Source organism: Haemaphysalis longicornis, unplaced genomic scaffold (assembly GCF_048455015.1).
Source record: "Haemaphysalis longicornis isolate Haplotype H1 unplaced genomic scaffold, Haemaphysalis longicornis Haplotype H1 scaffold_9, whole genome shotgun sequence".
NCBI classification, from domain to species: domain Eukaryota; kingdom Metazoa; phylum Arthropoda; class Arachnida; order Ixodida; family Ixodidae; genus Haemaphysalis; species Haemaphysalis longicornis.
The window spans coordinates 69,871,591-69,895,951 of NW_027526460.1; the positions used below are offsets into that span (position 1 = coordinate 69,871,591).

At 45.4% G+C, this 24,361-nt stretch overlaps 1 protein-coding gene across 1 annotated transcript in view; it reads right to left on the bottom strand.

The window, feature by feature from the left end:
* Positions 1-415: 415 nt before the first annotated feature.
* The window catches only part of LOC144153826 (glutamate receptor ionotropic, kainate 2-like), a 210,099-nt gene continuing 186,153 nt past the window's right edge, over positions 416-24,361 (bottom strand). Inside the window, exons 9-15 of the mRNA XM_077685558.1 lie at positions 21,497-21,610; positions 20,746-20,952; positions 8,099-8,481; positions 6,782-6,980; positions 5,698-5,923; positions 4,153-4,481; positions 416-2,360 (exon numbers count right to left, since the gene is read on the bottom strand). Of these exons, the coding sequence (XP_077541684.1) occupies positions 2,202-2,360; positions 4,153-4,481; positions 5,698-5,923; positions 6,782-6,980; positions 8,099-8,481; positions 20,746-20,952; positions 21,497-21,610 (1,617 nt within the window). The 3' untranslated portion in view covers positions 416-2,201. The remainder of the gene's footprint in view (positions 2,361-4,152; positions 4,482-5,697; positions 5,924-6,781; positions 6,981-8,098; positions 8,482-20,745; positions 20,953-21,496; positions 21,611-24,361) is intronic.

Below are 24,361 nucleotides of genomic sequence, written 5' to 3' on the forward strand. Positions count from 1 at the left end.
CGTACGCTGCTCCCATTTGCTGCGTTTGTGTGCGGCGGGAGCGGAGCTCTTTGTTCTCGTATGTGTGCCACAGTCGCTGTTATATGTCAGTGCAAGCCCCAAGAGTCTTCGTCCTGATTAGGTTTGTGATCCACAATCTTTTTATGTTTGTTATCCTTGACTAGAACTTCAGCAGCAGGTTGTCTGGCCGGGATATTTTGGGAAAACAGTTTTTAGAAAAAGCTTTCGCAGTCGTTTATTGAATAACTGAATTTACGTCACGTAGAATTCCTTCTCTTCTTTCTGTTTTCCCGTTTGTTTAAAATTACACATTGAGAATATAAATAAGCACCTTCACTTTAATAAGTTTTGTATTGATCGCGTTTGCACTGAAACGCTTTTGGTAAGAGTGGATCACCACATTCAAAAATTATCAACCGCGAGATAAGTTGCATTGTAAATTACTTTCCTGGTTCATATTTCAGTACATATTTGTACTGCTTTCCGATACTTTGAAAGAGGGGCAACAAACAACGTATTTTAGCAAAATATATTATTCAAAAAAGTACACATTCAAGAAAGTCGCGTTAAATTGTCCATACATATCTTAGTTGTTCTGAAGCGAGATGGCAAAATTGATGAGCCTCATTGTTCAAAGGGCAATCATACTGGCTCAAATTGGCACTGGCAGGAGGCCTGTATAAAAGACACGTCACATACAGCGCTCGTACCCTTGTACTAAAACAGATCACAACTTTTGTCATGAATGCTTTACATAGGCTTTTCTTTCAAGAACTTTCATGACACCATTAATACTGCCTCCCCGTGTCTTGTGACACCTGACGTAATTACTCTTTCATTGCAGCGTAGATAAAAAAAAACATGAACAAAGAAAAAATGTGCAAGCAATACCGAAACATTCAGGTGATAATTTGTTGATGCGGGCAAACAAAAAATGAACTCTCAACGTTTTTTTTCGATACCTTTTGATTTGCACTGTCCTAGCTTCTCATAGCTTTCTGCATGTGTGGCCGCACACATTTCGAGTGTTACTCATTAAGTGTGGATCTACTACTACCCTTCAGTCTTGCATCTCTAAAACATGTCTTCCGTAACTGACAGTGCAAGAATGTCCAAGCATATATTGACACATGCAAAACGAAAACACTCTTCGAGCTTTTACCTACAGTGGATTTATGAGAACCCATCTGGCTTTATTGTCGCACTCCCTGCCGCCCGGAATTTATGACATAAATTGTGTGGAAGAAAATATAACAATCTTTCCCATCAAGATTCCTTAACATTAACGTGAATACTTATCATTCTGTTCGTGCGAAGAAACACGTAACCATCCATACAAAAGCACCATCCTGGGAGCAAATCACATGCACACAGTGGTTTCTTCCATTAAAAATAACAACAAATGACTGGAACTGGACAGGCGCAGTTGGGGATACAACATCATATCAAGACCTGGCCCAAGCGCCTTCTGTGACTTTCACGCAACGATTGCCAGGACAAGCATTACCCACTCATTTCTTTTCAGTCACCGACTCACAGGTACATAATTTATCGATACAGTAGTACAGACCCGACAAGCCACTCGGCTAAGAAATTGGCAGTTGCGATGGAATATCTAGGAATGCTGGAAGTGGTAACCCTAAATACCTTTTCATTTACCACTGAAATTTCTCGCTGGCCTATACCATACGACCCCTTGACCTTCTGACATACTACAAAATTCGCATTAACGATCATTCGAAAACTGAGATGTACAAGGTTGCTATAAATTGTGGCAGCTTTTCAGTATTGTAGAAAACGAAAAGTAACAAGAATGTTCGGTAACGCCGATGGCCCATGACATTTCGCCAAACACGACCGCAATGACTCGAATAATTTTCAGCTTTTTCCTGGCACATGAAAGCTTCAACAGAAACAAAAATAACGACAAAAACACTTTCACGCCCACATTCTTAGCGCATCATTTTGATGAACAACCGCAAGCACAAACATCGAATGTTCCATTCGCACAACACTCAATGTCGACAGCGTTTGATCTTTGGTGACGACGTAACTCACGGTATGTTTCTTGAAGCAGCACGATTTGTTTTGCGCGTTGCACTCTCAGCGTCCACATTGTCACAGCACGCGTCGAAGAGTCACCAGAAAGCCTCCGGGTTGTGCGTGGCCGTGGCTAGAACGTCTGGTGACTCGCCGAACTGCTAGGAGATGTCCGGTTGCCTCTGTGGTGCATGCGTGTGTGCTTCGCGGCTGTCAATAACGTCCACCTGAAGAGTAGTGGCTGGCAGCACCGAGATTGAGCGTTCTTGTTGAGCAGTGGACAGCACCTCCAACGAAGTCTTCGACTCCTTCTTCGACAGCTACGAAAAGGCACAACAATAAATTTCAAAATTAGGCCAACTGAATATAAATTTTTTACAGCGAAGCTGTGTATGTCTGCACCACCGAAATCCAACCGCTTCTCATTCCGGTGAAGCCACTTTACTCTGTACCGTTGCGCAATCGGGTGATGATGGTGCTAGAACCTTTATTATGCATCCATTATTCCCGGTATGAATTAGGTAATCTTTGATTGGTATGAAAAATATCAGTACCTAGGTGCTCCATTACGCGCTCCTACGGTCTCTGTGTAGAGTGACCTCGCTATAAAGCCCCCGATAAAAAAGGTTGGGGGGAAGATAAGCGAGAAATGAGGCCGCCGTTCCGATCTGCTACTTTTTTATTACTTCTGGACCTCTCCTTCAGCAGCCTTTTCTAAAAAAAAACTGCTGAAATAGGTAACTCTGTCAATTATGCTGTACCAGCAGTGTTCAACTTCTGGCGGAAGTTATTATAGTTACAACCGAAAAAGGTAATCTGCTAAATTGGCAAGCCATATCAAACGTTTGTCGGCCTGGATAAGCCGTAGCAATAAAAATCGCAATAGTGCAGACGTGAATGTTGCTGTGCAGTTTGGCTTAATCTACCGTTGTAAAGCACTAAAATACGCGCGAAGTACAATAAAACTGGCACCTGAGAAAAATACGTGTGAAATGAACCGACACCCATGAAAAAGTGCACGAAGATTACCCGCGAAAAATTATAAATTTCTTTCCTTGGGTGAGTTTGTATAGAAAGCGTGCGATAAGATTTCTTAGATAGCAAGCCATTACAACGGCATCTTGCTAATAAACAAAGAGGCGAATATACCCTGCCAGAAGAATAATGGTAATTGGTTTCGACATCGAAATGGGCGAGGGTCCGAGTGAGGCAATTTACGGAAACGATTTCGGGATCCCTTCTGCAAAAGCTCGGTAGCGTCCCCTGTAGTCGTAGTCGTATTTCCTGTCGTATTTCCTGTCCTCGGTAGTCGTATTTCCTGAGGTTACATTTCGTGTGTAACCTGGGTTTCGATCGTGAGCTGAAGAGATGTTGTGCAGTTCCGCAAAATATGGTCACAGCCGTTAGACAAAAACTCATCTCCCGGGTACGTTTTTTGTTTTTGCACAAATTAACCTACTTGCACGGGTTGCTTTTTGGTTTGCGAAAAAGAAAACCACCGAGGTATCGGCATGTGGGCTCACGTAAGAGAACCCCAAGTAAATTGTGCCGTAGGCAGCTTCCATAGGCAGCGACGCCTAAGCCCAGTTGCAGCAATGCATGCGTAAAAGTAGAAAACTTTAAACTGTTCGAAGATATAAATATACCAGAATGGTCATTATTACTTCGCTGCGTATTTATCATTGCAGATACGGCTCGCCATTAGTTTTTAAGCATTTCATATTGAATCCTATAAAAGGTGTTTTCATGGTTTTTATTTCACACCACTGCAGCAATTATTATACGTAAAAGATTGAGCTATCGTTTGTGGATTGGCAGTAGTCTGAAGGACTCAGTAACAAAGGCGGTTGATTTAAATGCCTCTCAGCCAAGAAGGTCCCAATACGGTACAATTTAAATACTTCCGTTCAAGATATCCTATCCTGAGTACAAGAATACCTTTTATACAGCGGCATTCATTTCCACCCGAGAAACCAAATATCGGGAAGAAGCGCAATGAGTTAGAACAGTGGGTAACTCCACCCGTAAAATTGAATGCAGAAGCTCGGCGTCTGGCAGAAACAAAGTATTAAAACGTATTAAAGCCAGGCCACATTTCCTAAGTACACGTACCTCCATCAGGTCACATGTCGTTTCAAGAGCCTTCTTCTTCACCTTAGACGAAGGGTGCGTCTTCCAGATGAATTCAATGATAGCGCAAATGCTGGACACGCCGAGTCCTCCGAGAAGAACGAGAAATATTCCTCCCACATTAGACACGTTCAGTGCATTCGCCTCTTCAGTGGAATCCTGTCCTTCTAACGACTGGCTAGTCTCAATTCGTTCAAGTTCACGCTGCTTCGAGCATTGTCCCGTCCACCAGCGCTTTTTAAGCCGAGCGATGGTTCCCCTTTCTTGGAGCCGAAGGATTGCCTCCGAGAGATGAGCACTGTAAGGAGACCCTGAAAAAAAAGAGGTCAATGAAGGCGAGAATAAAAGATTAGTAACAAACTGATGTAGAAATTTTTTCATCGCTGAGAACAACCTCTTACATTTGTTTCTAATATCTGCTATAAGAAGGAGATTGCTGTCCGTATATAGCCACGTAAGTTTTAGGAAAACATCGTCATTAGAAACTCTAAACTTTGCGAAAAAATTTACCCATTGGGGCTAAATCCAGGCCGTCAGAGTGAAAACCCACTACTCTACCCCTCTGAGGACAAACAGCGAGCCCTTTCAGCAGTTGCTCAAGAGAGTAGAAGGTGTTCTTTAGGAAATCCAGTAAATGGCACTAGTGAAGATGCGTCTCCACAGCCTAGATTGGTAAGTATGCTTCCCCTTCTTACCTTTCTCCGATGGCTCGAATGGCGTCATTATAGACATGTTTTCTTTCAGTTGATGCAATACATTCATTCGATAGTCACTTCGAACAGCCAAGAAGGAATGATGCACGGATTTTGTGCGACGAGGAAATCACGCAGTGCCGCTCTGTTCTCACGATAACTGTATCTTTCACAATGGTTCTTGACGGGAAAAAAATAACGAAATTGTTTATCCGAAGTGTTTAAGAGGCTGGTTACGCTCCGGGTTATGAGTTCCACAACATACGCTTTTTCAAGCGAAAAGCAAAAAACGCGTGCTCACACTAAAGATGTAAAAAAATACTGCCCGACAGTGCCATGTGCTGAAGTTTAGGCGGAGTTCAGAGAACGATTTCACGTATGTTGCGTCTCTAAATGCGCCGTAAAGCTAGTACGTGAGGCAATGTAACTACTTTGACGCGTTTTAACGATTTAATACTAACTTGTTCACATGATATCTCGACCGACAGCTATGTTTCTCGACGCGTATTTTTTCCACGCCATTCTATCTATGTATTTCACTATTAAAAATTACTGATACTTACACAGGCCCTGTAGTTGGACGGAGAGAAAATGAAAGTTTGTTTTTGCTTCCAACATCAATGGTATGCACAACTTTCTGTACTCTAAACTTTAAAAGCCTCATGCTATACCGCACACATTTGTGCTTGCGTTGGGGAGTTATCAACTTTGTGGAACGGCGAATATTTCCAACGAAACGCTTACCGCAGCCTGCGAAACGCTCCTACCTAAACAAAAGGCATGCCAATGCAATCCTCAGTGTTTTATCGACTCAAGTTTCTTTAAAAGCACTCACCCTTTGGCAGCGCAAAACCGTATCCCTTGGAATCCAGTGGGCCACCTATCTGGGCTAGCTGGCAGTCGTGGTCGACGAGGTACTCGATGGTGGCGGCCTCCATCAGGAAGGCATAGTCGCCCCGACGAACCCGCTCGACGCCCTCGGCCGGAGTAGAGGTCAATGACTCCTCGCGGTTGTTAGACATGACCGTCCACATGCGCTCGAATGGCTCCAGTTTGGACTCCTGAGCGGTTATTAGGGAATAACAAAAAGACAACACAATTTCTGCGTTACCAAGACAAGGTTTCAGCCCAGGGGCCGCTAGTCAGTACAAATATTCCATATCCTTTTATTTATTTTTGATTTAACGTTAGAGCGATTATATTCTACCAAAGCAATGCACGAATGTTAACTTTAAAGTTCCCAAGACGTTAACGTTTCGCTCGCGATTGCGAAGATATTGTTATGATGTGACATGACTCTAGGCATCACAAATATAAAGTCAGAAAGAAATGATGTTCACCAGGATGGACACGATGAGGCGTTACAACGTGTTTTTTCTTCAAGCAAGCGTAAATACTGATCACGGTTGCCAAGAAGAAACGTTTTGCTTATCTGTACGGTCTTGCAAAGAATGTGGGAGTTCGGGAAAGCACGACTCGTTTGAGTAAAACCTACCAAACGGCTCGGTACGTGGTGGCGTTTTATTCGGTCGCTTCAACACTGCATGCATCACAGCTGCCTCGATTGCTTCCGGTTTATCATTACGCAAACAGTAACTCGAGCGACTGAAGTCGCAGTTTGCGTCACATTTCATCAGTATTTTACTAGCGATTTCTCCCTAATGAAATGTGTCTTTCAGCACCAAATCAATGCTAAAATGGCATTGGGAACGTCAGACTTTTGGTAAATCCAACTTGCTGCTAGCCTGGAACGTCCCGGTGAGGAACATGATATATTCATTACTGTTTTTATTAGGGCCGAAAACCAAGTGCAAGTCATGCGATGAAAACTTTTACCTATCAAGAAATACCATTATATTGGTTTTGGGTAAAAATATTTCGCACGCATAATTACATGCTAGGAATGCGTAACATGTTACCTTAAAAAACGTCTCGGTAGAGCCCGAAGCCATGCAGCCGTAGCGTATTTTGGACTGCGCGGCCAGGTCGTGCACGTTTTCTATGGGAAACTGGAGTTTCTCGTTCACCAGGAAGGCGGCCATGTTTGCCGTGTAAAATGACACCATCAGCAGCGAGAACACCCACCAGCTGATGGCCAGCAGCCTCGTAGATGCAGCCCTGCGCAATGAAGATAGGTCGTCGCAACTTATGCTGGCAACCAGGGAAAGGACACATTTTTAAAGGTACAGCGTGCGGCATGTGGGTGTTACGCGGAAATTAATTCAAAGGTGCTTATGAATAACCTCTTAGCATAATACGGGCCCCTGTTGGTACATCAACTTTAACGTGCTTTTATTCGTTCTAAAGTCATAAATAGGGTTATTATGCTAACGAACCCGAACGTAACCTTTGTTTTAATATGAATAATGTTTAGAAGCAGAGCAACGTTGCTCTTCGCCAGTTCGAAGTGTGCTTTTGAAAATGAGGAACTTCCACTGAGCGAATAGCACAAGCCATCGACTGGCCTGTTTGCAGCAAACTGTTTTTTGCACACACATGTAACAACAAGCCCCCACTGTGCTCTCCCAAAAGGAGTGTATCTAATAAGTGTTGTAATTGTAACGCATTAATTAATTATTTCTACGCAACTTAGGTGACTTTGGAGGTAGGCAATTTGAACGTGTATCACTATGCATACGGCACCTTTATACAGGAGAGATGATTCCTTATTTTTTTATCGTGGTAGAAGCAACCAATCATTCGACCCGTTCGCGCTTAACCCGAATTAAACGCGCACGTAACTTTGACGCATGCATTGAAACACACACCATTGTTAATACACGCGCCTGTATTGCATCTTTACTTTACGAATGAAGCAATGAGATAAACGTCACTCTGCCCAACTCCACGCAGCCGGCTTGACGCATAAGTCTTTGCAGATATTTTCTGTACGCAATTTGCCGTAATTGTCAACTGTTTGTAGATGGCGCACTTTTAAATCAGAAGGGCACAACTGACGACGGAATCCAGCCTCAAACATTCACTAAATTGTACATTTGATTTCCCGTAGATTTTTTAGAGCATAGGCGCTGTTAGCGTAAGAAACATCAAGCGACGGGGTATGGCATTGTAACATATAACAAAGTCCTACATTTTCGTGGTGTTCACTCTTGAAGTGCAACCTGTACACACTCAACAAAACACTCCACTGATATGCTCCCCATATCTCTTAAAACTGCTGCGTGGACAGCTGTGACTGCACCAGGAAATTTGCAACAAAGAAACTAGTTGAATACCTCGGACTGGTCTCGCAGCTCTGGAAGAGCAATGTCGTCGTTGTGTACCAGAGGCTTTCCCCAAGCCCTAGCGCATTCTTCGGCCTCTCACCACCGGAAGAGCGGTCGCAGTCGCACTTTGGGCCATGCCTGGGCAGTATACGCCATTCGGAGGGTGCCATTCGTGCCGCCAGATGAAGTATGATGCCAGCGCCGAAGTAAGCACCCATCAAACATAGCCAGACGTCGAGCGATAGCGGAAGGAGGAAATAGAAGAGACGCGATTCTTGCGGAGGCTTTCGGTACAGGATGCCGATGCCGGTGTTCAGGAAGGGTAACGTGAAGTCCACCGCACGGGACCGGGACACAGTGATGGTGAGATCTCCAATGGCGAGGTCTGCTTCCTGCATAGCGTAACGGGGGAAAAACTGCAGCAAGTAACTACGCATGCTGCAATGCCTAACGCACAGTCGAGCAGAACCTACGGCAACAGAAACGGTAGCCATTAATCTCTGGTCACTGAACGATCTCGAGCGCAGGCAAGATGGCTGTCGGAAAAGCTGAGCACTCATCCATAAGTGGCGGGCCATTTAGACAAACTTTTTCCCAGTTTTCTGCGTATCGGTATATTAGTTGTGGATCTACGTACATGCGCAGCTGCCAGCTAGCATGTTGTGTTGTATATGCGCATTTTTGAACATGACCTTTGTACAATGGGATTACAGTTACTCAGAACAAAATTGTCACAAATTTGATAAAGCTTTAAAAATCTTCAGAGAATGGTCTGTATATAGCTTTGCTGCGAGGTGCAAACACGATAATGTTACAGCCGGTAAAAGCTCTGCGGAGTACAAAAAGCGTTACCGGGGTAGGCAACAAGGGCTGTCCTGAATATAATAATACCATAGCCAATATAAGGAAAATCCCAAATTTTTATATGGCTGGCAGAATAAACGCCGCGCAAAAAAAGCCGTTCAACAGGTTTAATAAATTCGTCAAAGTCTGTATTTAACCGTGGTGTTGTCCGTGGTAAAATAAAAAGGCTTGACGAGGCCACCAAACGGCACCTCCATTCTTTTCATTAAGCCCTCGCAAAGTTTACGTGCAGGACAAGCCCATATATTATATACACATCGCATAAAAGGAAAGATGCAACAATTCTAACTCATACACACGGAAGCACAATATAAATACCAAGGAAGAAAAGCGGGCACGCACAAAGCCACAGGAAAAAACCCACAAATAAAAATGCGTATACATCAGCAGACGCGTCAAGGTTCCCATCAGGCAAAAAGCTCCGCGGCCACTAGTAGCCAGGGCCAATATTTAGCGGCTGGTGGGGGAAACACTAGGTCTTGTCATTAAGTATTTATGCAAAGTGACGTTTTTTGTCTTTTTAGAGTCCGCAGATAATCTGTTCATGTGAATACTGCGGTTCGTGGCAAGGTAGCCGGAGCTTTTGGCGGAACGAGACTTATAGGGCGATAGGTATGCAAGGAAGGTCTCTTTCACAAGCTGTATCGGTCCATCCCGAGTGCAATGCTTAGACCCTGTCCAAGGCACCTGCATATTTAAGAAATTTAAAGTACGGCGTGTGCTACAAGGTGCCACGGCTGCCCAAATATAATCACACACATTTCAAAATAGTCCACTTTGCTGAAAGTCATAAAATTACAAACAGTACTTTGGCATTTCTTTTGAATTATAAAAATTGATGCGTCCTCAGAGCTTTTACATGAAGCTTGCATACTTCACATTGTATGGTAAATTGTGGTCATAACGAGCTACTTGCCCGCTTTGAATGCCGACGTGAGACCGTAACACTAATATATAAATTCAGTTTAGCAAACCCCGCTCTAATTTAGCAGCCTTGGCTTCCATCTTCACAGAGTGGAAATATTATATGTCCAGTGTTAGTTCCTTCGCTCATTGGGGAGGTGTTTTAAGCTACTAAGAACACGAGCTTAGCAGTGAATGCACACACGAGAGCAGGTTAGAAACACACATTGACGGGGCAGGCTTGAAACGAGTTCAATGTTAAGTTCGAGTAATTAAAGACAAAACGTTAGAAACTACCAATACGTCGCTGCCGCGCATTCCACACGCCAAAATTATTATTTGTAGCCTCCTAGTCCAAATGTGCGACGCAATAATTGTACATTTCAGCCACCGGCAGTGGAGACATATTGAGTTTATTCTGTAGCTGTGATAAAAGGGCATGAAGATCCCATGCGGCCCTTTCAATTAAACAGCGAGGTTACACTTACTTAAGTTTCAAGAAACATTCTTTTTGCCAGAAAAATTGAACACAAAAAACCGGTGTCAATAGCCCAATGCTTTTCGTTTATGTTGTGAACACTATCCCCAGTATTCTTTTTAGCTTCCCTATCTTAATATTCCTAAAATTCTTATCTCGATTTCGCACTACTGGAGCTCGAGTCTTCGAGCATGTTCCCAAAAGCCACTCTGCTTTTCTGCTCTGCTCTGCACTCCCTTTTCACATGCGCTTATTAAGTCAGTACTAACCGCGCAAGCGTCACAGCGACTTGTTAGGATTTACTGCCAAAACAAACGGGCAGCTTATTACTCTTGGCAGTATGTGATCAGACTTAAATGGATTTTTTTCTGGCTTGCACAGTGTGCACTCTACTCTCCGATTAGTGGGCGCACCCAAATCCTCAAAAGCATGCCCTAAGCCTGCGTTGTCGGCTGACTGCTTAGCGAATGTGCATGACAGCCTCAAAGGAATAACTTCTGCATATTTTACAGCATCTCAAGTTAAGCAGCGGTTAAGATCCCGCATTAGCGAATTTCGGGGCAGCGATTTCGAAGAAAGGGATGATTCTCGAATGTCCGAAGAGGAACAAAGAAGAGAAATAAACGTCCTTTAAAGGAAGATTGAGCTAAAATATAAAACAGACTGACGGTCCGCCTCTTTGTATACGCAAAAAGAAAAGTATCCCCTCGAGACATGAAGAGCACCCGTGATTACAACGTCTTAAGAAATGGACGAGAAATTCTAACTTAAATGGTTACTCTTATGCACATTTGGTTGACTAAAGGATGCAAGAGTATTTGGAGGCACATTTTTCTTATTGTTCTCTCGTATTAGAAGAAATGTTACACAATCTACCTTGTACCTTACGCGATGGGTCGATGGATAAGGTATTTTGCTGGTAAGCCCAAGGACGTGGTTTCGATCCCTTCTTGGTGTCTGCTTTTCTGATGGAGGCGGAAAGCGAAAACACGTGCATGTCAAAATTTCGGCTCACGTTGAAGGTCCAAAGGTGGCCAAATTAACCTGAAGCTCTCCAATACGGCGTGCTTTATAGCCAAAGTGTAGGTTCAGCACATCAAACTCCCCAATCAATCAACAATCTTCCTTGCTCGGGTAACGTGCGGTCTTTGTGAGACAGTGGCGGTGTTCGCGCATCTCGTCGGCATTTGTCAGTGCAAGGTCGAGTTACTAACGCATTCCCAAATGTCCAGCAATAAATTCTCAAGAAAACTTTATCTGCGTTGTAAAATTTTCAATGTCCACATTACAATAATGACCTCTCTTCGGCTATCGTCTACGCGCAGTAGACCACTACGCCATACGTTGCTAATAATGGGTCCAGGATTATTGCCACGGGCATACGTATTGTATATGCTGTCCTACTGCCCACTCAGCTTTCGTCTTATGAAAAAAAAAACATGAAGAAACAAAAACGCAATTTAATGTTGATAAATGCCTGTTAGTATAGTCGAGACACTACGGTCCCACCCATGTCCATGTCTTCGTCTTTCGGGTCACTTGACACTAAACCGCCATTTGAAGGACCAGGTCTTCTGTCTCTTAGTATTGAACATCGCAACTCCCACATCACTGACTCCTTCATTACAGGGTGTCAGCAGTCGGCCTCATCCCTCTCACAGGGCGCGACCAAACATGCACGGATTGCAATAAACTACGCAAAACGGCCATGCGGGCGCTCAGTAAAACAAACACTGCCACATCAGGACAAACAAGGCTGACGGCAGAATTTCACCCTCGCTTTAGAGCACGAGAAAACTTTTAGCGGAAGTGAACGCAACGAAGAAGAAATGGGAGGAGCTTCAGGCCCCAGAAGATTTCCAGGGTGGCTTCGCTAACGACTTGCTTTTTTTATCTAATGCACGCATCCCGGGTACTGCACAAACGAACTCTAGAAGAGCGCGGCGTCCGACTAATGCGATAAGCTGGGATCGGGTAATGCAGCAAGCTGGTACGTGAGGTCATGAAAGCAAAAATGGTGGAGGCAGGAAAAGAGGCTCCATGGGCGTCTGAAATACTCGGAAAAAGGAGATTGTTTTTCGAGGGCCCCTCGGAAGGAAACGAGATCAAGCTTTACACAACAACAACAAGAAGATAGACAGGAGGCAAAAGGAAAACTTTCGGCTCTGATTTGGTTTGCTACTGCCGACTGATAATAATTACGGCTGTGGAGTGTTTTAGCCTTGCGAAATTCCCGTGCGACCGTTGGGGGGCGTTCTACAAGGATGGAAATGACAAACATTCTGGTAAACATGATCCAGGCAACTCTTTTGAACCGTGGGTGCTCCGGACCCCAAGGGCGCGGGTTCAGTCCCGGACGTGGTGGCTGCTATTCAGATGGGGGCGAAGTGAGCACCTGTGTCGAGATTCTGACGCATGTTAAAGATTCCCATCAATCCCGAGAACTACACTACAGATCGTCTAAGAGGCCAGGTGTAGGTTCGGCCCATTAAATAGCGTAAATTATGTTTAAAAATTCATAAAGCAATTAACTTTACTAAGCAAAGATGAAAAGAATAAGTTGGAACACTGCCACTCCCAACGATGTTCGCATGGGATCTTTTTCTACCCACAGAAAACAAACAAAAATCGTTCAATCCGCCTCTTTCATTGCGGTGTGCTGCCACCTAGCGTGCCTAGCGGAAATTGAAGCTGTAGGGTTTGCCGGCGTTTCCTCCGGCTGCGTTCTCGTTGTATGCACGGCAATCCCACATTACGGCGAGGAGCAGCCGAAGTTTTTCTTCTGTGTTGGTGTTATAACGCCTTAAGATGGCAGCCCCTGGTCATCACATAATACCAGGCGGCTTCTTATCACTGAATGAGGGCTGGCAGAGAAATCTCGGACAGATCCGTGTGCCGTCCGAGTAGCAGAGCGAGCAGTACTTGGAGTCGTCTGGCGTGAAGTGCGATCGCCAGCTCAACAAAGGCCGGCAGTTCGCAAAATGCCTTTAAGCGCTGGACACATGTAGGATTGGTACACGCGATTCGCATGCGACTGATCGTTACGACAGTCGCCACGACTAGTCGTACGCGTGAATTTGAGACGGCCCGATGCGCGCATGAGATGCGTCGTCGGCGTTGCTCCGCCCACTGTTTTTGCTCCATGGTCAACTACGATGATCGCTGAGCTGAATTTGTAGATTCTGCGCGTTTGTTCGCAAGAAATGGATAAAGCAAGCAATCGTGAAGCGATTTCTGCCTTCGGAAACAGTCCGCGCACACGCCGGCCGCGCCTGCCAGCTCGGCACACTGAGCGGCTCGAACCGGCGCAGACCACGGTAGCAACCGCGCTTGTCGCTGCTCTTCTGAATCAATCTGATCGCTAAAAAGTTCCACATGCGCGAAAGTAGGTGTTAGTGTGGTGAAAAATTGTGCTAGGGATTGTTGTCAGGGCTTATTTTAGAAGCGGCGATCAGATATATCTGCCGCGATGCAAGCCTACGCTGACCGGTCGCCGCGGCGCGCGCTGCACCGAGCGGCCGAGAGATGGCGATACCTGCGCGGAAGCATCGAAACAGGCTACGCAGATGTCTTGGTCACCGATCGCTCAAACGGCAGTTATAACTTAGAGTTCCACATGCGAGAAAGGGGATGATAGTGTAGTGAAAAGTTGTGTTGCGGATTGTCATTCGCAGTTGCACAGATAGCAGCGATCAAATATCCGCCAGGATGCTAAGCCTAAAGTTCCCATCACCCCAGCCGACGCGAGCGACGCAAACCGCCGTAGGCGATCGCGTGCGGCCGACGGGAAGCGATAGAAGCCGAAAACGTTCCCTTTTCGGCACTCCGAGTTACAGCGGAACGCAGCACAAGTTGTGGGCATTGTTCCGCGCACAACGAGCACACAAAAAAAATCAAATGATGTAAATACAACCACGACCCCTTCCCGCTTGTGCGGGAGCTTGGGGGAATGTCGTCTGCTGCCCCTACTGAACTGCTTAGGGACTTGGCCGCTAGGGGATTGCGCATGCGCAGTGGGGTTGTGAAAGAGGCGGATTGTCGATTCTTAAACGAGGGCTGAACAAACTAACCCGGATCCGCCGCGGTGGCTGAGTGGATGAGGCATTGTGCTGCTGAGCACTAGGACGCGGGTTCAATTCCCGGCCGCAGCGCCCGCCTTTCCGATGGAGGCGAAAAGCAAAAACGCCCGTGTGTACGAGATGTCGGCGCACGGTAAAGTTCCCAGGTGGTCAAAATTAATCCGTAGCCCTCCACTATGGCGCGCCTCATCGCCTGCGTTGCATCCGCGCGTTAAAACGTACAATCAATCAACAAACGAACCCACTTAGAACTCTTTTGCACCAGGTAAAGGGGCAACAGAAATTACACTACGGTTACACCGAGCTGTTAGTTTTTCAAAACAAACCTAAAAATAAAAGAGAACGGACGATGATGGCTCAATAGTGAAAATGCAACAAAGCAACAAAGTTACCTTACCTTTCGCAAGCGAGCTAATGTATAAACCATGTATTTGGGAAAATCCTCATAAAATAAAGTTTATGTTGGGCGTTACGCCCACATGCTACGAACTGTCGCGCAGCCACAAGGGTAGGATAACAAACACACATTTATTCAAAAAATCATCGATCGCTAAAACCGTCGAAAGCGGACATTTTGTATATGCTTAGTGCCCTTTTCAGGATAGCATAGAAAATAATTTCGAAGTTTATAGGGACTGTCGTAGTATCAGGTTTTTGTGGCTGCCATTTGGTCAGCCTGAGAAGGGCTAAAGAAACATGACCATAACGATAGATGTCAGCTATTTTATGGCGCCAAATTCCATAAGAAGGCAGTGGGCTTTATTTGAACGACATCGCTTAATGAAACTTGCATGCTTTCATGCTGAGCACAAATTAGTCAAGAACGAATTCCACGGACAGTTGGCTCGTCCTGTCAGCTCTTCTGTGTTTGTCGTTTCACGCGATAGCGCTTTGCTATGCCCACGGAGCCGATTTCTTGGAAGCTAGTATTCGGCTATCAGTACTGCACGTCAAATTTCCACGTGGTCAAGACATCCCCTTTAACCGGGAAATTACGATGCCGTTAATTCTGAATGGAATTCAGCGGGCTGGCAACGGCACTGTGGAAAGAAGAAAAATGATACCACGGTGGAGTCGGAAGAAACAATACAAGATTTCAGGAAGTGCGGCGACTGTACACCTTCGCCGTACGCACTGGCACCTTACTCGGTGGACAAGGTCGCCAGTCGTGCCCGCAACAGAGCTACCACACCAAAAGCGCTCCTCCTATACCATGCCGGCACCAGTATCCTATCAGCTAAACAAAAGAAGGGCAAAATGCGTGGAATTTAAAAAAAAAACAGCAGAATGCATCGAATACTACAAGAAACCGACTAAAAGGTTACCTAATAAACAATTGGCCGCATATCTGCGGCTTTCGTTGCAACTGTCGACGAAAGGCAATAATCTTTCGTCTACATTTCCCAAGTAAATGCTTTTTTCCGCTTTCCCAATCACCTCGCAGTTCCACTCCCTTCGCGTTCCTCCCAAGGTAAACACATTAGAGGTTTGCTCAAGTCAAGTTAAATATACCGCGTACCTATACTCCAGGCCGGCTGCCTCGATGCCAGCGCTGCCGTACGGAGGAGGCGGGCGTGAATCGAGGCGCCCTACTTCAACGTTCATAGAACCACGTTGCCCTACTACACGTGCGTTTCAAGCGAAACATGGGACCTATCTGGGGGAACGTTTCGTACCTGTTCCCGTTTGATTTCTTAAAATTCCGCCAGACGCTACAGCGGCGCGGGCCACAGCAGGCGACTGATTTGTTTTTCTGCAGTGGGTGAAGTATTTCTTTTGCTATGGCAAAAATCAAACATCCATAAATTTTTATAAAGAAACACTGCAAAGCCAGCTTATGTACTAATTTCCTGCCTCATACTTGCGTAATGTTTTGTTCTTGTTCAACAATGTTGACAAGTATGAACGTTTCCATCGGATTTAGACGTTTAGATTTGGCTGTCGAAATATAAAGCTATTCCGCAGTTTCTTTCTATTTGGCCGACTGGCTGAACCGAGGGGCGACAAGCCGACAGACATACAGACATATAGACAAATTTTTCCCTTCAAGTAATCCAAAAAAGAATACCGTCATTAAAATATAACACTCTGCAAGTAGCGATTACTTACACGTATTGTGAAGCTGCTTTTATAATATCCCGCGGCCCTGTCGCAGCCGCAAGCTCTGTCAGGCAAGCAAGGTATGATGGCATGCGCCCAAGCGTCAGCGAAAAAAAAAGAAATAGAAAAAACTCACTCCCGCTACAATGCAACGCAATCAATACTTTGAAACACTGGCACTGCCGCCTTCCAACTCAAATTGGCCAACCCTCCACAGCGCCAAACCTTTCATGCTTACATTTTAGCCTACACAAGCCTAGACGGTCTCTGCCTTTCCTGTACCGCGGGGCTTTCAAGCCGTTGTCGAAACTTCGCTCTCTCAGCTTACCTTCAGTGGTAGCTGAGGAGGTGCCAGCAGCTCTCTGCCCAAGCGCTCCCGCGGCGGCGAAATGAAGCTATCGCGTCGTGTGTGTAAACGCCTATACGTACAGGTCTTACGTAAAGTCTTACGCGCTCAAATAATGTTGTGTAGGGATAATGATCGAGCGTTTACTGAAAAATCCGTCTCTTGTTTCTACCCGCCGCGGTGGCTCAGTGGCTAAGGCGTTGCGCTGCTGAGCACGAGGTCGCGGGTTCGATTCCCGGCCGCGGCGGCCGCTTTTCTGATGGAGGTGAAAAGCAAAAACGCCCGTGTGTACGAGATTTCGGCGCACGATAAAGATCCCCAGGTGGTCAAAATTAATCCGGAGCCCTCCACTACGGCGCGCCTCATCGCCTGCGTTGCGTCGGCGCGTTAAACCCCTCAATCAATCAACCGTCTCTTGTTTCTGGAAGAAAAGTGCTGCTTCAGACTATAAATTTTCCTCCACTTGACTGCAGCCAAATTTTGTCACGGAGCGGCGTAAAGGGGAGGAGGTGGCCCTTAGGGTCGCTTCATGTTTCCTTACCTCCCCCGGCTAACAAAAAATGTCTTCCAAACGCCTCTTTTGCAGGTAGAATGGCCGAAACAGATTTTCGATCAAGTTAGCCGCACTTAATACGATTGCTCAGAAACAAAATTTATTTTCACCTCGCAATTCGTGGAAAAGGCGTACTTTTGAATAACTGCTTTATTTCAGCGCTGTTGTAGTCATGTTCTGGACGTAGGAAACAGGACTGATTTATTCGGTCTCCGGCAATTCGCCGAAAAGATCTTTTTCTGAAACCGCCTTCCTGAGCGAGGGGAAGCAGTGGCTCCAGTGCCAAGGAGTTGGCAAGGGGTTTTGCTACAGCGCATGCGCAGATCGCTTTGAAAGGTACAAAGCAAAAAAGTCATGTAAGGGGCCTCGCATTTGGCGGCAGCGCTCTGTGTACGGTGCATCAGGGTGCGGCCCGGCTAGACAAAATGCCCTGCCTAATGACGCGTACTTCCATTCGTTTCATTTCCTCAGGTGAGTACAAAACACATGTCGTCTATTCTCTTTTCGGGTATTGATTAGATGCGTCACCTTTATACAAAAGCTTTCATTTATATAAATCGCACAGTTGTGTTTTGTTGAGTCAAACGCGGGTTCAGTGGCTCTCCCTGGGTATCTGCGGCTGCTCTTATGCAAAAAAAAAAAAAATTCTTGAAGTCTTGAGACTACGCCTTGCAGCAAATTGAATATTACAGTTGAAATTTTGTGCCAGCATGGATGTACGCGCAAGGTTCTTGTGACCCGTTTAAAATATGCCGGTTGGCGCGCGTGCATGAGTCGCACCTTAGCACGAAATTGCAAGGGAACTTACACCCTTGCTGTCAACTTTACCGATTGGAGCGATTAATGTTTTTTGAAAGATTTCACGGCCGTCTCGTGTTCTTACGACCGTGTTGTATAAACGCTGAGTATCTCCTTCTGTTCGAACGCCTGCAGTTCGAACGTCTACAATAACGTAGGTGTCAAAGGGACCCTGCAACACTTTTTTTCAACTTTTTTGCAATCTAAATGCTTGCACAACGTAGTCACGCAACACACCCAGTACTTAGATCAGGGGGTCGCAAAGTACGTCAGATAAAAATTACTGATCTAGGCCCATAAGATAATTCGGAAACTCGCTCAAAAGATTTTTCTTTCATTACCGGTCTTGACGTCCTTCGACCGCTCGAATTACGCAAATTAGGGTCATATAGCTGCAGTTGGGGGGTATTTCTTCAGTTGCAGCAATGAACGCTTTCGATAGATAGTATCTGGTGCGACGAGCAAATCACGCAGTGTCTGTCCGTGCTAGCGATAACTATACCCCTACAGTGTTTCCAGACGCGAAGGAAACCGTGAAATCGCTTATCGAAAATGTTGCAGGGTCCCTTTAAACAGCTGCAACGGCTCCCGCCCCGTTTCCGCGAGCAGCCACCGAGAACACCCCACACTTCATACACAGGGGAGCATCAGGATGCATCTCTGGACAAGTACCGGCTAGAAGGAGCGAATAGGCGTGCATCATAGACGTGGGTGGTCGACGAACGTTCACGCATAGACGTGACTAGGAGCGGATGCGGGCGGAGCGCATCGGGAGCGTGCGTCTATTGAGAAATTCCGCGTTCTTCGGACCCAGTGGGACTGTTTCGTATATTTCTACTTGGCTCCGCTTTTAAAACTTCTCTGTGGTATGCAACGTTTGGTGGTTGCATTTTCAGGCATTATTGTTCTTTTTTGAGTGCGGCTCCAGTGAGTTTCAGAACCGTTTTGAAAGTGTTACTTTGCAGGTGTGAGTTCTCGCGTTGTTGCACCCGAGCGTGCTGAATGACGTATTTTAGCGCGCAGCTCTTTAGAACTCGGTACCCGGGATTAGCGGAGGCAGAGGCATCTGTTGGTATCCGCGTAACCGACTGAGCGAACGAAACAGCGAAGGCAGAAGAAAAATGGGAAGGAGCGGCTGGCGAACATGTGAAGGGAGAGATTGGAACGCACGACGATGTCGCCACCTCTCTCACTGCCTCCCCCTCAGACTTTCGCCATGCGTCACTGCCAAGGAACAGCACCGCGTACAAGGAGCGCCCTCTCCCAGCACTTCTCTAGACGCTGCTCCGTACGCGATTCATCGGAGACGCATGACATTTGCGCGGGAGCTTCAAGCACGATTTGCCACAACATGCTGTCTGGCGGCGGCGACGCGCTGTGAGGTAATATAGCGCACTAGCGAGCAGCCCTGCGTTCGCTGATCCCGCGATCACATCGAATGACGTAGCAGATATGCACCGTGACCGAGGAGAGTGCCGTTCGCGCTGCCCACAAATTTCGGAGTACTGAGAATAGTAACTGTCAGCGCATTTTTACGTTCCTGTTTTTTAGAGAAACGCCCTAAGAAAATCATCGCCGTTGCAAACCAGCGACAGACCCATATTCCGAGACAGTTCAGAATCTTGTGAGGAAATTATAGTAACTTCACGTTAGTAATTCTGAATGATAACCACTGAGTAAGTCATATATTCCAGTGTATGCCAGCGTTTTGCACTGAATTCAATTAAGTGTTTTGAATAATTGCGTTTTTATTATTTAGAAGACGGTGTTACGCAGGAATGGGTGCGGTGCGTTGTATTTTCTCGTGCAATGCTCTGTTTGCGGTATTTTCCTCGACAGGCGAGAACAGAAGGTTAGTGATTGTCGTCTATCAGGCTACTTCTATGCAACTCTAATAAGCTAACAAAGAGATTTTAATGGTATCCCCACGGCATGTTTTAAACTGGGATTTTTCATGCGTTTACAAGAGGGCTACACGCCGATTAGTATCACACCGAAAACAGGTGTTACATCTTCTTTATAATACCCATTTTGGACCGAATGTTTTTCGGAGTTTAGTGAACTGGAGTTATATTATCTAAAGAAGATTGAACCAGCTCGACATTTGCAGAGATATAAGGCGTTCTCGCAAAGGCAGGTGTTTGTTCCGAGTCGTTTTGTAGCCGTGTTTTTCGTCTGGGTTATACGCAGCATTACCTTTCGTAACGTTTTCATGCTAGCTATGCCTTCACTCACGCACCCACTCACTAATTCACTCACTAACCAACTTAAAACCACCACCTAGTCACACACTCACTCACTCAAATACCACCCTACTGTCTGTCGTTTTTGTACGTGCGTTAGGTCTTCCTCATCATCAACCTCATGACGAATTTTTCGCTTGTTATAAAGAGGCAAGTATGCTGATCTTCTACATCACCAAATATTGACTTGTTGGATGCAAGTAATGTTTGCTGGCCTTCCTTTTCGTGCGCTGATCAAACTTCATGCAGCCACGATAAACGACACAAGAGCAAAATTTTCATTCGGACTCACCCTATCCATGACCTCGCGAATGATGCCGCTCCATTCACCTCGGGCGTTCACTGTGCCATAGGTGCCATCCCTGACCAGCCGAAGCTCAAAGCGGAAGCCCAACAGAAGCGCCACCTCGCGCAGGATGTCAACGCAGAAGCCGTCCAGCCGATCTTCTTTTGTTGACGATGTCACGGAAGCCTTTTGCAGCACCACGTACGGTTGGCTCTGCGGCATGGGACACAGTAACAAAGAAAAGCAATGAAATGCATTCATCGTTCATCAAAACATTTTTTCAAGACCGCAAAGCTTCTAATTTTGACACTTGATTTTTAAACCACTAACTGGATTTTAAATCCTAACTGCTTCAAGCCATTTGCTTTTGAGGTATGCTTTTGGCCCCGTGAGCACTGTTTGCAGCACGAACTGAATCTTGTGGAGCAGTTCAGGCTGACGCATGCACGCACATCACAATCCTAGGTGCTACAAACACTTCAACTGAGATTTTTAATATCTGCACTCAGTTTCGTTCTTTCTCTGTTACGGCGCGTTAGGAACAAGAAATTCCGATGAATCAAAAATTCTAGGTTGTAGAAATAATTTTTTAGATTATTTGAAGGTGGTGTTGCTGCGCATATTCTTGTGCCAAATCTGGCATTTGTATTTAGGAAATTTTCCAGTTTAACTTTTTTTTGGTATACGAATCGCTGCAGGGGTCTAAAGAATGGTTTCAAAGCCAACTAAAATAATACAAGTGTAAAAAACTACACACCAAAATGGTGACTACGCGGAGTGTCTTGTTTCGAAGCGTGTGAGCCACCTCTTCATGGACTTCGCTTTGGTTTTTGTGGTAGCGTACACCCTGCCGCTCGTCCCAGTGGCCAACCTGAAACAGAAAACAAAATGAACAAGGTTGGGGAACGCCTCGCACAACATAAATTCTTTGAAAGAGAAAAAGAGGAAACAGAGAACATCAGTCACGGCTATGAGTAACCCCGTTATAGTTTAAGTGGGGTCTGCTGTTTTTGTGTTTGAACTACGTATTTTCGACGACCCAACAGAGGAGAGCACCCAAGGTGGTGTCAGATTTTGAATAGGAAAAATTTGTTTTGTTCTTTCGTTTATTTATCTCTGACGCTACAAGCTTGCAAATGCCTTGTTAGCTCAGTTAGTAGAGAACTGTGCTAAGGGGTTCAAAATTTGGACGCTGACATCCTTCCTTCCGTCCCAAAATTATGGAAAGCTGTAGGAACTGATTTTGAAGCCGTACGGCTGCCTTACTGGTGGATGCAAACTTCGTTCTTTCATATAGGGCACCTGTCAGGTCAGGCAGTCATAAAAAACAAAAAAATAAAACATTTCGTTTTTAAAATTATAGCCAACCAAACGTAGGCAGAATTCACAACGCAGTTTTTTTTATGCTGTACATTTCCCGTCTCCATTATTGACATATCACCCCATTCAATTGTGGCAGTAACGCTAGTGACTGAAGATATACAACGAGAGTTTTTGGAACGTTATCGCACCAAAGAAAAATCAACCACACTCGCACATCCAAAGAAGATATTTATGGGTACGGTCTAACATTACCAGGCCGAAAGTACAGGTTCTACGCATTAGCAAATTGCCGTCGAGTCCCAATCACCCAGAAAGCGCCGACATTTGTTGTGTTCTACGGACAGCTCAATGGCCCTTTTTACAAAGGCGAAGAAACTAGAAAAATCTCTCCTTCCACATCAGCTCAGTCTCTGCCTGCATGCTGCCACGCGCCCTGAGGCCGAAGCAGATTCAAAGCAGTAGAAAAGAGTTGTTTTGGCTTGACTCCCAAATAGAGGCCGCTGAAAATTTTGAAGTGCCGTTCCTTCTAACAAGCAATACTTTTTTCCCGGAAAACATGGGACGCGCTTTTGTTCACTACCAATCTATTTGTATTCGCTCATTTTTGGTTGCTTAAAATGAGGTCCCGGCAGTCCCACTTTAGTGAGCCCCTTTGTTTTAGTGTTGGGGCAATCTGGAGAAAAGCCAAACTTCCTAACAGGAGCCACGTGACTGTAAGCACTCGTGTGCAGAGCGTGTTTTACGCCAATGCAGCTCTGAACACTCATATCCAGGTTTTGCGGCGTTTTTGATATGCTAAGAGGTTCAGGTTCACACAGAAGTGGATCTCAAGGCAAGACATTCTAAAGCCGGGTATTTTGACTATAAGAAATCAGCATTAAAGAACGCGCCATTCTACTTCCGCATGAGGCTTTGATTCATTCAAAATTTCACATTTTTTTTTCTGCGGCGGATTCGAAGAGAAGAGATGCGTTATGTAGCTTACATGTTATGCACGCTTGAAGCGCCAACAGGCACGGTAGTTGTTGGAAGAGCTTCAAGCACCTTATATTTTAGCGAACGCAAAACTCAGGGGAAGATTTTGCAGTTTAAGCACGTGCGTTTCTGCTTACTTGCTTCGGCAGCTCAAAAAATGCACAATCGTCTCAGTGATGCAGGCCGCGGGAGAATTTCAACGCAAATATAAACCGTTGTCTTGGCAACTCGCCTGCCCGAAGGGCGCTGAGAAGAATGCCGCGCAGAAATCACGTCGGCGCCGCTAAAGTGCAGTTTCAGCATATAGCGCAGTGTTTGACGCTGGCGCTCGCATCACGTTGAAGAAGCTGCCCAAAAAAATATTTTTTTACGGTTTAGAGACGGAGGAACACGTTCTAGGTCTATGGCAGCAGTCGCCGGAAAAAATGGAACGTCTTTTTTTTTGTTTTTCTCCTCTCTAGCGGATACTGAGGGTGGCGCACCCATTTAACTGCCTGCAGTGTTCCTTCGCCTGTGATAACATTTAAGAATTTTACAAAATTCATTTTTATGGACAGATGTATTGCTCGAAGCGCCGTCGTTCTTCAGAATTCTCTAGCGAAGCTGTGTGTCGTTCTAAGTATCCGTAACTCTGATTCTACATTCATGCGTTGTGATGATTATGCTTATGCGGATCATTCACTGCGCCGCAGACTTTATTATCCAGGTTATTACTTCCCTGAATTCACCTCCATACCCAGATAAAGCGATATTTGTACCTAATCAAAAATAAACTGTTTATACAACCGGGTGCTACTTCAAAACATTCTCCCTAAAGTTAGCAGTTTGTTTAACCCTATCTAGACTTAATCATCTCATGTTGCTTGTTGATATTATGCTGTGGATGTATTTGCAGCATCAACATAATAAAATAAACTAATTCTTAGAAGGCATACATCTTCGTCCGGGCCGGAAAATAACCATATTTTATCGCCCAACTAATCCTGAAGAATATGAAGCACCGTTACGAAGAAAGGGGCCTGCGCTACAAGAGCATTGCGTGAATAAAGGCTCTTTTCGTATATACAGACCTGGAGTAATAGGATAGGTAAGAGGCATAGATCACCGGTCGTAACCCCAGCGATGGATCATATTACATGTTGGACGCTGCACTTATTTATTACTGCGCAAACAGAAGAGACGGCTATCACCCTCGCCCTGTCTGTGACAAGGCCAAACGAGATTACCACAGAATCTAAATCAGCCTCCCTAGCATGCCAAGCATATAACTTTTCCTTTCTGCGCTTAGGGTCATCCGGAAATGACCCAATTTTATACCCCACCC